Raw genomic sequence first — 16,271 nt, forward strand, 5'->3', positions numbered from 1 at the left:
AGAGCATCGGACACCCTGAAACTGGAGTTACAGATGTTTGTGAGCCACCACGCGTGTACTGAGAATCGAACCCGGGGTCTTCAGTAAGAGATTCTGAACGTCTGAGCCATCTCTCCAACTCTGACAATGATTTCTTGATTAACTTAAAACACAGCTGGCTATAAGTGTAGAGATGGGGAGGAGGGGATAGATGGTTGTACAAAAAGGTTGATGTATTTAATTCCACCAAATCATACACTTAGAAATGACTAGAATGAAAAAATGTAAGATTATAGACATGATCAGATTTGCATGATGCCAGTTTTCGTACGCGGCTCAGTAAACTGTAGACCGTTCAGCTAATGTTCCCCTTGATTCCACACAGTTGACAAGGTTTTGAGATGAAGTGTCTGTGTTTATAATTTGCATTTTCCTCAAGCAAATCGTCTACTCATTGCTCATAGTTCATTCCTGCTTCCTCTTCAGCGAAATGTGTGTTCACAGCTACCCAGAAATCCGGGTGACTGCCGCAGAAGGATAAACCACCTTGAGGGGATTGAAGGAAGTTCCCCATGGATGGGTAGAAACGGGCTTCCTGGAACCATTGAAAACTGGCACGCGTTGGAGAGAGGCAGCGGCTGCATTTTCTCGGGGAGGGGTGCGGATAAACCTTTTATGCTTTGTAGTCCTGGAAAAAAAGAAATCACTCAGCAGTTAAAACAGGAAGGGATCCCTCCCCCAGTGGAAACAACCAGAACCCAACCCAAATAGGTGTAGATCATGAAAGGAATTTCTGAGTCTGTGTCACCGAAAAGTCTGGAAATAGGATCCTCGTCCACTGCTTCCTCAGCTTCATCCAAAGCTTTGAGAGGTCCCTGGAGCGCTGGTTTTTTGTTTTGGTTTGTTTTGGTTTGGTTTTGGTTTTCCAAGATAGGGTTTCTCTGTGTAACAGCTCTGGCTGTCCTGGAACTCACTTTGTAGACCTGCCTGCCCTCGAACTCACAGAAATCCGTCTGCCTCTGCCTCCCAAGTGCTGGGATTAAAGGTGTGTGCCACCACCACCCAGCTGATGCTGGGTTCTACCACACACCACCACTGCTGCCGCCACCTGGATTTCCTACGACCCAGGCACTAAGTGATCAGTTTCTATCAGCTCATTGAATGTTCTGCATGCCTCTCTGTGGTGGGCACTATAACCCCAGTTTACCTCTGAAGACACTACACTAGGAGAAGTCCCATCAAAAGATAATGGATCTGCCTGCCCTTGAGGCAGGGGTCTTAATCATGTCTGTACCTGGCAAATATGCTGTGTTGAGATTTATCTTCCTCTTAACCCTAAAGGGGAAAAAGTGAAGGGTGATTTGAAATCCACCATTCTTTCCTTATGAAAGCCTAGAATTCTCAGGAAAAGGCCTGACATACATGTGCCTGTCTATGTTGCTCAGGCTTTTTCACAGGGCCTGCCTGTAGGCTAGGCAAGCACTCTACAGTGATGCTACAGCCCAGCCCCTTTCCTCCTTGTAATTTGAGACTTAGTCTTACTAAACTACTGAGGCTGGCTTGAACTTGAGATCCTCCTGCCTCAGCCTTCTGACTAGCTGGGATTATGGGCTTGGGCCACCAGGCCAAGTCAGAATACTGATAGAAATGTTAATTAAAACCAAACAGTGCTTATGGACACATAGATACACAAGCATTAACAATCACACTACTCAAAGCCAGTTCTTACGGCTGGAGATAGACAATATACTCCTTAACCTCCCGGAATCATATAAATTCCCACAGGAACTGGGGTGCTAGATATGAAAGGGGAAACAGATGCTCTGAGACTGACATGGGATTCTCCTCTGTATGCTGTGAATACCATTGGTGAATAAAGAAACTGCTTTGAGCCTATAGCAGAGCAGGGCAGAACAGAGATAGGTGTGTGTGTGTGGGGGGGGATAAACTGAATGCTGGGAGAAGGAAGGCGGAGTTTAGAAAAAGCATGGAGCTGCCACCAGAGACAGATACATTGGAAGCTTGCTGATAGGCCACGGGCCTCATGGTAAAATATAAAATACTGGAAATGGGTTAATACTAGATGTAAGAACTGGCTAGCAATGCACTTAAGTGATTGGCCAAGCAGTGATTTAAATAGTACAATTTATGTGTGATTATTTTGGGGGTCTGGGCAGCCAGGAAAACAAACAAGCGGCCTCCTACAACATGAGACAGACACTTCAAGGCCACTGCTTCCAAGATGATCACAGGAGCACAAATATTCCATCTAAGTGTCTGAACACTTGAACTCACCTTTGTTCCACTCTCTGGTGCTACTTTTCTTCAACATCCACAGCAGTAATTTTAGGGTGGAGGGAGAGGAGATCTAAGGAGAGGTGTGGGGTACCACAGACTCCTGGTTAGCGCCTGTTGATCGTAAGTGACAGCAGGCGTCGCAACTTGACCTAGAAACACTATTTCAAAGCTTCTGTTGGCTGTCTGTATTCAGGATGGAAACCAGGGTGCCTGCCTGAGCTTCCCAGGAGGTAAAACTACATCTGAGCTTTGGGTGGGAAGAAAAGAATGAAAGAGCTCCCTCATCCGAAGGCATTAGCAGAAACGTGGGTGCTACGAGCTGGCCAATTAGCAGAAGGGTCAGGAGTGGGGGCGGGGCAGCGGACAAGAGACTCTACAGCCAAGGAGGATCCAACTGTGAGGAACATCCCATGAAGAGAATGGCAGGCTGTATTGTGGGGAGGCCATGGGCAGTGTTTTCTATTTCAAGATGTGTTGGGCTGTGCCTTTTGCTCCACTGTCTGCCTTTGTAAATGTTGACTGAATTCACCAGCCTTGAGTCACTGAAGCTCATAGGGTGGTAATGAATGAAAGTTTATGTTCATGGGGGAGGAGGGGATAAGAGTGGAAAGGGAACAGAGAACAGAGGTGGATAGTGGCCCTGCCTCAGTCCAGGGTGACCTGGAACTGTTATGCCCAGATCACAAGTCCCTCCAAAACCACTAGGAGACCGAGTCCCATATGTAAAAGCAAAGAGCCTTTATTCTTATACAAGTTTGCAGACTCAGACTCTCCATGTGTCCCATGCATTGGAGTGATTGGAGAGTCCTGAGCTCAGTTAGGATTGGGTTTTTATAATAGCAAAGATAGGGGTGAGGGATCTCTAAGGTTCGGGACCCCTGATTGGGTTGACATTTGTCTAGGGGTGTCCTGGTGAAAAGCGATGGGTGTGTGCTGGCAGGTGATCCTATCTACAATGGTTGGAACATTAGGAATTCCCTTTGGATGGTCTGTGCCTGGATGGTGACAGGGTGGTCTCAGTCTGTGGTCTCTCTGGGAACCAGGTATTGCCTTAGGGTAAACTACTGAGACTCAAGCCTCTATTGAACTTGTCATGGCTGGGTCCTAACAGGACAATAGGAGCAAGGACTGTGCAGCCTTAAAGACATCTGAGAACAGGTTACTTCAGGACAGGGGTTGTGGGGATTTAAATTACATATAGTATTTTCATGTTTAGAAAATTGAAGGAAAAGCTATTGCTAATATAATACAAAGGAGAATAAATGGCATCTCCTGGCGCATGCTTGTTCATGCTCACGAAGGAGAGGCTGAGGCAGGAGAATCTCAAGTTTTATGCCCGCCTGAGCTACATAGCCAGGGTGTCTCAAAAACTAAAACCAGCCAGGCATGGTGGGGCATGCCTTTAATCCCAGCACTCAGGAGGCAGAGACAGACAGGTCTCTTTGAGTTCAAGATCAACCTGTGAGTTCTAGGTCTCCAGAGGAGCTATAGAATAAGATCCTATCAATAAGAAGAAAGGAAAACAACAGCAACAAACAAAGAACTGAAACCAATGCAAAGAAAAGCCAAACAACAAAGGGAACCAAGCCCCATAAAACCTGTTGAATGCTTAGGATAAACTGAGCACAGTGGGGAAGGGGGTTACTACCCTATGGCAACTTATCTTCTCTATGGAGTAGTTTAGTGCAAACATTGGTCCATCTCCAGAATTCGCAGCAGCTGATGTTTAAATGGGGGTATTGTCATTTCCCCTCCAGGACGATGAGGAAAGTAAGGTAAGGGACCCAAGATAGTCAGTCCATAGGATATCTTTGGATGGCTTACCACTCCTCACAGTGCTTTTTCTCTAGAGAACATTTGCTGAATTTTCTGTTCTGCAGTGTCCACCAGAGGGCAGAAGAAGAAAGGGACTGGAGACGTTCAACTTTAAGTGGAGACCTGAGCTGCTTCAGCCACAAATGTCAGTTTGCGATTAAGGGCTCCTCATGCTTAACTTGTTTCTCCCCATTACACGAATTCTATTCTTCCACGGCCTGTGAAATGCATTTCTGCTACTATCCTTTCAAAAACAGTCTGGCTTGCCTTCTTTCATCTTATGTTATATATTTTATTACTTCATTTTACTCTATAGGGTCTCATATAACCCATGCTGGCCTTGGCCTCACATGTCCCTGAAGATGACTTTGAGGTCCTGGGCCTCTGGTTTCTACCTCCCAAGTGCTGGGATTACAGGCATGGGGCCACCACGCCAGGTGCAGGGTCTGGTTTTATACCGTGGGAAGGAAGAGAAGATCTTAAATTTTCCTGCTGTTATTTACCATCCTGCGGCCCTTATTCAATGTTGTGTAGACACTAAATTTGCAATTTCATAAATAAAGGTCGTTATCTGCTACAGACAGGCCCACAGCTGTAGCTGTGACGCTGCAAAACAAATTGCAGTCCCCAGGAGGGCTGGGGAAGAAGGGCCATTTGCCCGTGGTCGGTCCCTTTAAGAGGCAGCGAGACCCAGAAAGGAAGCGGTAACATTCGAGTCTTTTAAAATTAGAGGGCAGAGCCGGGCGGTGGTGGCACACGCCTTTAATCCCAGCACTCGGGAGGCAGAGGCAGGCGGATCTCTGTGAGTTCGAGACCAGCCTGGTCTACAAGAGCTAGTTCCAGGACAGGCTCCAAAGCCACAGAGAAACCCTGTCTCGAAAAACCAAAAAAAAAAAAAATTAGAGGGCAGAAAGATTTTTTCCATTACACCCGAGAGCCGGGCCGCTAGATTCCTTCTCTATCACATGCTTTCCAATGGCCCCTTGGCTCTCTTGCCAGAAGACTAAACTTACTTGCTGTGTAACTAATATTGGCCTACTTTTTCCAGACCTAACTGGCACTGTGCCAGCCCACATGGTTAAATTAGTCAGACCAGCACCTCATGAGTTTGCATTCTCACGTGTTTCAAATTCCATTCCCAGAGCCCTGAAGGGCTTGGAGGGATGGCCGGTGGAACCCTGGCAGGAGCAACTAACGCCACCCAAATCCAGGGTTTCTTTAGCCTCAGAATAACCTACTCACTGACTTGAGACCTTCTTGTTATAATACAAGTGAGTATAAAAGAATCAAGGAAGTACAAGGGGGGGGGAGAGAGAGAGAGAGAGAGAGAGAGAGAGAGAGAGAGAGAGGGAGGGAGGGAGGGAGAGAGAGAGAGAGGAGGAGGAGGAGGAGGAGGAGGAGGAGGAGGAGGAGGAGGAGGAGAATAAAATAGAAAATGAAGTAGAGAAAAGAAGAAGAAAATAGAAAATGAAGGAGAGGAAAGCAATGAAAAATAATGATAAAAAGAAAATCTCTACAGTAGAGGGTCTCCACAGTGCTTCTACAAACCCTGGTCAGAACTTCTGGACTGGGGCTGTAGCTCACCAAGAAGGCCCTTGCCTAGCCTGTGCCAGCCCCAGCATTTCAAAACAAAATTTAGTAGGAAACAAAATAGTTCACCCTTTTCAATAACCTTGCTCATTCAGACATGACTTTTGATTAGCCTGAGAACATGCGCAGTTGCAAAGCCCTCCCTGATTCAATGGTTGCCGGCAATTGCCCTCAGTAACCCTTTCTGCAGCCTGGCCTGGTGATGCTCGCCCGTAAAACCAACACTGGGCAGGCAGAGGCAGGCAGATCTCAGTGAGTTCTGGCTCGTCCAGAACTACCTTGTGAGATCCTGTCTCAAACACAACCAACCAAACGACCCAGCCCTTTCTACTCGGCTGAGAATGGAAATAGCCGGAGAGCCAAAGGTCCCATCAACAGAAAGAATCCACCAGATGGTCTCCTGGTTGACACAGCACCCTCTTTGTGAGATCTTCTATAGCGCATGACTTCTTCCACTGCTGTGCTAAACCCGCTTAGCCAGCCCTCACAACCCTTTAACCTTGTTGCTTGGTCTAAATGAAGATCGCAGTGCCCTTCCTCGTCACTAGGCAACAAGCATCACTTTCTCTGAGCTTGGAAAAGTGCAGCTTTCCTGGAGGCAGCGACACCTGCAGTCCCACTGAACTAATGAAGCAGGTGCCCCCTAGGCCGGGGGTGGGGGGACGGGACAGCATGACATGTGAGAAGGGTGTGCAGGAAACAAAAGTCTGATGCATTTGGGGACCTGAAGTACGTTCAGTGTGGCTAGGACAGCGCTGACGAGGTGGCAAAAGACAAGGCTAGAGAGAAACAAGTGTCCCTGGTTTCTTCACTCCCCAAGTGTAGGGCAGAGACCAGCAACATTATCAGCACCTGATGTCCACAGATGCGCAGAACTGTTGGCCTGACTCCAGACCTCATGCACCAGAGTCTTCAAGGCCCCCCCGCCCCCCGAGGATGTTAGGCAGTTCAGAGCAGAGGATGACAAGCCTCCGAGAGATTAAACAGGGAAATCACATCACACTAACTACTCTTGGAATAGAGTGGGTCAGCACAGGCCCACTGACGGTTCAGGTGGGCCGCTAAGGTTGGCGTAACCATCTTGGCAAAAGGTGGCTTCTATCCTTCTTGGACAGTGGCGTGAAAGACAGAAACTGCCAGGTTTGTAGATAATAGAGAATATATCGCTAGAACCTGGCAGAAGGCAGGCCTGAATTTTTGCCAAAGGCATTGCTTCTTTATTGGGAAGACTTCCTAGGGCCAAAGAACTGTCGGGGAGCAGTGTCAGCGGCTATGGGAACACAAGAGATCCCCAAGTGAGAGTCCTTCTGGGTCAGCATAGATTGCCTAATGCAGAATGTGAGCAAACTGGATTTGTCTACACCTCACACGTTACCTGTGCAGAGGGCCCACCCACCCCTGCGGCAGGACACCGCTGCCAGGGTTACTCCCAGCTCTCTCCCTTCTCTCTCCCTTCTGCATAACCTACATGGAAAGCCGGAAGCCTGCCAGCGTTCTCTGGAACCCCAGCAGCCTTGTGGGATTGAGCAAGGATGATTCTGATCTGTCAAATCTGGCCGGCAGAACTATTTCCCTCCTCCTGTTCGAAACAACACAAAAGAGCTGCTAAGAACATCTATGCAAGCTGGGCTGTGGTATTGCACTTTTACCCCAGCACTCGGGAGGGAGAGGCAGGCAGAGCTCTATGAGTTCTAGGTCAGCCTGGTCTACAGAGTGAGTTCCAGGACAGCCAGGGCTACACAGAGAAATCCTGTCTCAAAAAAATATTTTTTTTCTATGCAAAATATATTAGCAGAAGAGTTTTACTCTTGGCCAAAACTCAAGAACATGATATAGAAACAAAATCCAACTGCCAAGGCTTCTCTGAGGGGCCGGGAGAAACTGCTCAGATGATAAAATGATTGCTGAATGAGCACGGAGACTCGAACCTGCGTTCAGTTGCCAGTATCCGCATCAGAATCCAGCATGTGCTATGTGTAATCGTGTTGTGCTTATCTCGGCACTTCTGTGGCCCCACGGATCCGGGCTGGTAAAGACAGGTAGATCTCCCGGACTTGCTGGCCAGCTAGTCTAGTCTGCTCAGAGAGCCCCAAGTCCCAGTGAGGGACCCTCTCTCAAGGTGGATCGATCCTGAGGAATAGCAGCACCTGAGTTTGACCTCTGGCCTCTCTATGTATGGGCATACAAGTGATACACATGTACATACACACACACACACACACACCTTTTTGAACAAGTCATGGTATCAAAGGGTTAAGAATCCAAGGGAGGGGTTAATAATCTTAGACTGCTTTTTAGCCCAAATATGTGGATAGTTAAGATGCCAAGCCAATTTCACAATTATCCCTACTAAAACAGAAGAAACGTGTCATGGATTTTGGCACTAAGTCTGGGACACAGTGGTCAATGGATAGCTCAAGCAGGTTGGGGAAGACGGCAGGTGGGCCTTTTAGGGTCTCCCATTCTGCAGGGTGCCTGCTAACTTGGAGCCCAGGTTTCTAGCCTGAGACAACCGGGAGGCCACGATGGAGGAACTGCCTCTGCACTGAGACCTAAGGAGCAAACCCCTGCAGTCAGACCCACAACTGAGGCCTAGCTCCATAAAAAACGAGGAGGGAGCTGCTGGCTGAAGAATGGGAGGGATGCTCCAGGCCTGGACAGGTGAGACCAGTCAAGAGGCTCAGGGAACATCTTTTCTCCCTGTTCTGCTCTGCCAGAGGACAGGCTGGTGAGTTCCACTTATTCTGCTGGGAAAGGGGTCCAGCAGCCAGAAGGGCTCATGAAGGACCCAAAGGGAAATTCCAGACTCAATGACATTTACGTTCCTTCAGCTGATGGCATCACTGGCAAAACTGATAGCAGGTGTAGCGACGGGAAGTTTATTCTCTCTGAAGATCCACTAATTCAGAAAAACGCTGAGCTATGACCAGGCCATCAGGCTGTGGGCCTCACACCCTAGACAGGGACAGCAAACAGGTGAGACGGGCACAGAGAGGCCTCTTGCGGGGCAGCTCCACCCTGGACTGATTAGCCAATCTCCCCCACTCTTTCTCATGCATAACTGGAATTTATGTGTACCTGATAAATAGAGACACTCAGACGCACCCTGACCTTCCTACTCAGTCACCACGCAGCTGCCATGTGTACCGCGTGTTGCCTCCCTCACCTGTGGCAGATGAGGCTTTACTATCGGCTCTTCCCTCTGCTTAACTTGGGCTCTAGTCCGTTCTTCCTGCCGGACGCTCTCTTCTCTTCCTTGGGTCGCTCTCATGCCTGCCATTAGCGTCTAGGAACTCCCTGCTGAGGGCCAACACTACTCACATGCAGAATTGGTTCTCGTGTGGCTCTGCTCAGGTACCATCTATCTGGTGTCCCTCACAGTAAAAAGACACCTCCTGTTCCATCCTGAGATTGTGCCTTAACCCACCCCCCAGGGCTCTGTCCTCCCTGTTCCCCAGCAAGTGACGTCCAGAGCCGCTGCTGGTTTTTCCTGTGTCCCTAACTTGTTCGGCCTTTCAACGGTGCTGTTGAAGACCCTTCCCTATTTTCTGGGTATCTATCCTCTGTAGGTTCTCTGGGGTTATTCACAGTTCTAATTCCCTGCTCCAGCTGTGGCTGCCAGCTCCACAGCTGGCCATAGGCTCATCTACTGCTCCATAGGATCCTCGAGTGAGAAAGAGTTCAAATCAAGGTCCAAAGTTCCCTCTCTAGACCTACATGGCTCTGAGTCCCCTACAACTCAGGAAGTGGGCTCTATCATCGAGGCCACTCTGAGAACACCTAAGCTCTGCTCAGATTACCCAAATATTCTCCCGACACTGACACCAGCTTGTTCAAGATGCCACCTGAGACTCTGCGGTGTTTTTTTTCTTTCTTTTCTTTTTTGAGATCTGCCTGCCTGTGCTCCTCCCCCCACAGGGTTGGGATTAAAGGTGTGCACCACCAGGCCCAGACTCTGTGGTCCTTAGCATTCTGTTTTCATCCCTGTGAAGCAACTCCCAGAGCAGCCAGCTGTTCCCCAGAGGGGTAATTCAGGGGACATTGCTCTTTACTTTTGGAGGTTTCCTCCTGAACCCAGAGTGCGATCAAGAGCCCATTCACGACAGTCAACTCAGGTCATCTCTTCTGTTTTCTCTAGCTTACCTGGGTGTTCAGGCCCCACTGGCTCCCTTCTGCTTCCTTCAACCAATCAGGCTCTCTCACCCCAGGGCCTTCGCACTCACTGTCTCTTCTATTTGAAAACCTTTCCAGACTAGGGGAAGCTGTTCCCTGTTCACCAAGGTTATCGCCTCCAGCGTCACCTCCCCACACAGACCCTCTCCTGATAATGTAGTGGTTTTCAACCTGTGGGTCGCGACCCTTGGTGGGGGTGTCAAATGACCCTTTTGCAGGTTCACCGAGGACCATCGGAAAACACAGATATTTACATTATGATTCATTACAGTAGCAAATTAAGTTATGAAGAAGCCACAAAATAATGTTATGGTTGGGGGTCACCACAACATGAGGAACTGTGTTAAAGGGTCGCAGCATCAGGAGGGTTGAGAACCCCTGTGAAAGCGACACTTAAGAGGGCAGATCAATACAACCGTTTTTGCCTAAAGCCTAGCACATCAGAACTACTCCTTTGCTTCCTTGCCTATGGCCTGCCTCTCCGAAGCACCTCCGTGGAAGGATCTTGTTGGCGGGAGGAAGACTGTATCTCTGCAGAACAGAGCAAATTCAGAGCTTGGTGATGGCAGACAGGCAGTTACAGGTTGCTTGCCCACCTAATAGGGCTTAAAGGAGATTAAATAAGAACACGAAGAACACCACGTAGGCATGGCCACAGCAGGTTCCCCAAAGGTGTGGTTATTGCCACCCTCATGGCTGGTGATTCCCAGGGGTTCTGAGACATGGAAAGAGTCACAGCACATCTGTAACCCAGCTTTATGCCTCATTTTCCCCCTCACGTACGATGGTGGCTTCCATCAAGTTGTTGGCTCCTGATGGATTTGGGGTTGCCCAAATCGTGCGTGTCTTTTGACGTCATAAAAACAGAAACTCAAGAGGCATTAGCTGATGAATGGTGTAGAAAAATCCACTATCTAGAACCTAAGGCCACTGGGACTAAAGCTTAGAGGTACAGCTGCTGCTATCTGACAGCCCATGTTTCCTCCTGAAGTTCATTGCTGAAACAGACACTCCCCCCCCACACACACTCCCACACACATACACACACATAACAGCAGCAGCAGCAGCAGCAGCAGCAGCAGCAGCAGCAGCAGCAATCTAGCGTAGGACACTGCTCTAATTATGTTTGCCCTTTAGCTGCATCTGTAACCTGGGAATAAAAGCAGAAACTGGCTAAGAAGATGAGCTGATCTGGCTTGTGGAAGCACACCCTACAGTCCAATACACTCCATACACTTCATACATCATTAGTCTACACAGATCTAAAGGTAGAGAGCAAGCCAAAATATTTACTAGAGCCAGCTATCCTTAAAAACAGACCGGCTTTGGGGGTTTAGAGATTATGCGAGGGAGTGTCCTTACTGGCCTGGAGGGAGGGGTTGGCGTGAGCTTCCTGCAGGGTTGAGCAGGGTTGCCTGCTGGACTGACCTTCCCTACAGTGAAATGCTGTGCAGTCTCTGGCTCCTGGTCCCTGGCTCAGTGTCTGTTACAAGACCAGCTATCCTGGCAGTTGCTAAGATGCTTAATATGCAGGGAGTCTGGAGAGAAGAAAGAGCTGCCTTATGGTCAGGCAAAGATACCCTGAAGTCGCTTGTCTTTCTGGAGAGGCAAGAGACAGAGCCCAGGGGGGCTTCTTCAGTGCAGCCTTTGTGGGAAGAAAGGCCAACGTAGAGCCAGTGCCCACTCTCAAGAGCGCACCTTAGAAGAATCAAAAGTGATGCTCAGGGATTGATAGCCTGAATATATAAAGAACTCCCACAGCACAATAACAAAATCCCAAAGAAACCCATTTCTAAAAACTGTTTCAGATACTGGCTTTTATTCTACGCAATGAGTGTTTGTCTGCCTGAATGTATGCATATTACATGTGTGCCTGGTATCTGCAGAGGCCAGAAAGTGGAATTAGATCCCCCAAAAGTAGAGTTACAGACAGTTGTGAGCCACCTTGTGAGTACTGGGTACTGAATTCGGGTCCTCTACAAGAGCAGCGAGTGCTTTTAACTCCAGTATTCCTCTCCAGCTTCACAAACTCATTTTTTTTTTTTTTTTTTTTTTTTTTTTAAAGGCAGAAGGTTTTCACTGACAGCTTCTCCAGAGAGGATATATAAATGTCCTTGGAGCAGAGATGCTCCGCATCAATGGCTACCTAGGCAATACAAACCCAAACCACACTCACTCAGACTATTATAAAAACAAATGACATTGCCTGTAGAAACATTAAAAAAAAGCGTATATGCACAGAGATCATTCAGCCCAGCAATTTCACTTCCAACTATACACAGAGAAGTGCTGAAAGCAGGGACTCAGAGTCTCAAGAGGTCTCTCTTTGCTCGCTCAGTGTGACACTCAGTCCATCTCCTCTCGCCTTCAGTCAAGATAAAGAATCCTCAGCTCCTTCTGCAGCACCATGTCTGCTCGCATGCTGCCACGTCCCACCATGAAAATGGATTGAACCTCTGAATTTTAAGCCTCCCCAATTAACTGTTTTCCTTTATGAGAGTTTCTGTGCTCATGGTGCCTCTGAACAGCAACAGAAACCCTAAATAAGGCACATATGAAGTGGAGTAAGGGAGTAAGACAGTGTCGCCTGCTGCCACTTAGAGGGGATAAAGTCAAGTTCACAGAGAGGAAGCGGGATTGTGGCGGCGAGGGGCTGAGGTGAAAGGAAGCACAAGAGCTATTGACAGACAGACACAGAGTTTGTACCCCGCAAGATGAACCCTTCTGCAGGAACGAAGACAGACACCGTAGGAATGCGATCACAAGGCCTCTCGGAGCTGGAGCTGGACATTTCAAGCGGGTTAAGAGGAGGCATGTCTGAGCACTTCACCAGGACAAACCCAACCACCCGCTTGGTCACCTCACCGCAACAGCCGTGCTCTGAATGTCAAGACCTATTTAGTGAACACTCGCGAGTTTGTACGTCCCAGGTTTGGTGCTGGAAGAAAAGTAATGCCTGCTTTCAAGACCTCAGGCTTCAGTCGGGGCACAAGAACAAGATGAAGGCAAAATGGGATTTTAAAACAAGAAAGGCAACCTGGACTAAGAGGCATGAATGCACTAGAAATGTAACTCCCAATCAGGAGAGGTGACTGGCTCTGTTGTCACTAACGGGTTAACCAATTTGCATAGTAATGTGTCACCAAAGGAGTTACTAGTTTGTTTTTACATGTAGCTCTCTCAGAAAAACAAGCTCAGGGACTGGAGAGGTTGCTCCTTGGTTAGGAGGGCCAGAGTTCAATTCCAGTATCCACACGATGGTGGTGGCTAATAACAGCCTATAGCTTCAATTCAAGGGGACCCAGCACCCCATTCTGGCCTCCTCAAACACTGTATTTGTGTGATATATGTAGGCTAAACACCCATACACATAAAACAACAAAATAATTTAATAAAAACCTGGCCATCACTCATAGGCCCCTTTGCCATGTGATAACCTGTATCACCATGGGACTCTGCAGAGAGTGCCTATCAGCCAGATGACATCTAATCAGATGGGTCCATGAAAGTGAATGTCTTTAAACCCACAATGGTACACTTAAATATTAAGTTAGGATGGTGGCTGCTATGTTCTAAGGCTTCCCAGCCTCTAGAACTGAGCTAAATAACCTTTATGGTTTTACAAATTACCTGTCTCCGATACTGTGTTATAGCAACAGAAAATAGAACAAAACAAGCCGTGTCAGATATTCATCAACATAAAACACTAACCACAATGCAAAGAGCAGACTAGGCCTAATGTCACAGACCTGTAATCCCAGCTACTCAGGAGGCCGAAGCAGTTCAAGTTAGTTGTTGGCCGCGGAGTGAGTTCAAAGGTGATTTAAAGAGAACTCAAGGGGCTGGAGAGATGGCTCAGAGGTTAAGAGCATTGCCTGCTCTACCAAAGGTCCTGAGTTCAATTCCCAGCAACCACATGGTGGCTCACAACCATCTGTAATGGGGTCTGGTGCCCTCTTCTGGCCAGCAGGTATACACACAGACAGAATATTGTATACATAATAAATAAATATTTTTTTAAAAAAAAAAAAGAGAGAGAACTCAAAAAGAAGAGAACACTAGGGATATAGCTCAATGACAAAGAACTTTCCTAGCATATATCAGGCCCTGGGTTCAAACCCCCATAAGACATGCATTCTTTCGCTCTGACTCTCTCTTTCCTTCATCTCCTCCTAAAAGCAACCCCCCCCACACACACATACATAAAGACAAATACAAACTGAAGAGGCCGGTGTGATAACAATGGTGACAGTGGAATTAACCACAACAGACTTGAAAGAAATTGGGAGTTAGCTAACACCTGTTAACACAGAGCAGGCCACGAAAGGGAGAGCAAAAGGTAGCTGTAAACAGGACACCTCTAAACCAGTCGTATAGAAAGAGAATTACTCCGATATAGTGGAATTAAACCCATCACCGCAGACCAACAGCTGCTAATGTCTCTTGACACTGTGGCTTTGGAGCAAAGCTGCTCCTAAGGTGGGGGACCCTTATCATTTATAGTCCAGATGCTCTACCTTGGTGTTCCTCCCACGGCATGTGAGGACAGTGGTCTCACCGGTAGAGGGGTAAGGGACAGTTTAAGTGTCAAGAATGACTGGGCCGGAGAAGGAGACCAGGGACGGGAAGGAAGCGATGGGAGGGGTTCCAGGAGGGCCACCCTTACTCAAGATACACACCACGAGCGGGCTGTCCCGAGTGTTACACTATACTTGTAAGACACTCTCCACTCACTCGAAATTCAGAAATATTTATTTTGGTTTCCTTCATTGTTTTTGGAAATTCTGTTTTGGTTTATAAAACATAGAAATAGCCAACACTGAAAGCAAACATTCAAAACCCCTGTTGTGAAAATTACTGACTTCTTGTGCAGTTAAGAATACAAGTATGAAGTTAGGCTACCAAATAGTGTTATTACAATGACGATTCCTTAGTGCAAACCCAGCTGTGGTTCAGCAACACACGCATTGTCACACGGCCAACAAGGGTGGCCTCAAAGGTATAAACGACAGCATGACCAGGTCACAGGTGGCAAAGACTCGCAGTAAAGTGAAATGCTGCTAATTTCCCAAATTAACTTTGCAAAAAAAAAAAAAATCCTTGAGAAGTTAATCCCAGGATTTCCCCCAGATTTCTACATACCAGAATGTTGGCTTGTCAAATGCATCTCACAGAAATCAGGTAGTTTTATATTTACTCACTACTGTCCATCCTAATAAGTACCCATATTTACCAACTCCCTTAATAGTTTTGAAGACACGCTTTGCCTGAGTTTAACTGGGAGGAAAAACAGCAAGTTGATCCCCACATCATCATTGGCTAGGAAAACCAGGGTTGGAGCCCAGCGGCTATCACAGGTGTGAGGCGGTTCCACGAGGAGCCGGTGGACAGCAGCGGAGGGAGGCATCGCAGCTGAGCGAGGCCAGTCCAGGTCGTTCTCTGACAGACCATCTTCATTGCAGAGTCTAAGGCAGGAGTTCTCACAAGGCCTGGGAAGGGCATGGGGGGTCAGATCTGGAGAGGAGTCTGAGGGCATCCTGCTGCGTGTGTGGGAAGCTGCTGGCTCGCAGGAACCGCCATGTTTTCTTCTTTTCTTTTTTCTGAGACTGGGCGCCAGCATTGTTCTGAGGAGGACTGAGTCTTTTAGTTTGCTGGGAACCTTGTGTCCCAGCAGGCACAGCAGGGACCGTTTGGAACCCTTACAAATAAGAAGGGTTGTGTGAGTGTATTGTGTATGAGGTGGAGGAGTGGAGGGGGAAGGGATTTAAAAAGAGAAATCTGTGGTCCACGGCGACTGGCTTCAGCCTTGGACACCTGTTCGTACTCCTCCAGTGCACTGTACTCTCGAGAGCAGCAGACGGCTGCGGCACGAGCAGCAAGGGGCAGACACATCAGAGAGAACAAAGTCCTAACCCCTCGGTGAGAAAGACAGGAGACAGAAGTTTTAACACCCCACCTTAGCGGCTGAGGAAATCTTAAATAACTTAGCACTTTTATGGGTTCCCCTTTACAATATTTAAGGCTCGTTTTGGAAATCGTGTATCACCAGGGTCATGGGCTGCAACACACGTGGCTGTAAGGCAGTGTTCCGTGCCCTCTAATATCCCTATGGTAAGACCCCGCGGACAAGTCCATCATGGCCATTTCCTTTCCTACACTTGCTGCAGGCGAAGTTACCAATGCGAAGGCCATTGGTACAAGGAGGATTGTGGAGATGTGCCGATTCTTCCAAGTTGTCGTCTTCCCATTAAATCTTGATGGTGGAATACATTTCATCTATCTGTGACCTGAAATAGTTCCGTAGCTCTGGCCTTTTTGCCTTCAGTGTTGGAGTCAGAAGGCCATTGTCAGTAGAAAATAATTCCGTGTGTATAGCAATGCCTTTGACCTGCAAATAAACAAGGCTGTTGTTATGA

At 47.8% G+C, this 16,271-nt stretch overlaps 1 protein-coding gene across 2 annotated transcripts in view; it reads right to left on the reverse strand.

The window, feature by feature from the left end:
- Positions 1 to 15,444: 15,444 nt before the first annotated feature.
- Acsl1 (acyl-CoA synthetase long chain family member 1) overlaps positions 15,445 to 16,271 on the reverse strand; it is a 68,634-nt gene continuing 67,807 nt past the window's right edge. For both annotated transcript variants that reach the window (XM_057752379.1, XM_057752380.1), the window contains exon 21: positions 15,445 to 16,243. In XM_057752379.1, the coding sequence (XP_057608362.1) occupies positions 16,103 to 16,243 (141 nt within the window). In that variant the 3' untranslated portion in view covers positions 15,445 to 16,102. The remainder of the gene's footprint in view (positions 16,244 to 16,271) is intronic.

Source organism: Chionomys nivalis, chromosome 20 (genome assembly GCF_950005125.1).
Source record: "Chionomys nivalis chromosome 20, mChiNiv1.1, whole genome shotgun sequence".
Lineage (NCBI taxonomy): Eukaryota > Metazoa > Chordata > Mammalia > Rodentia > Cricetidae > Chionomys > Chionomys nivalis.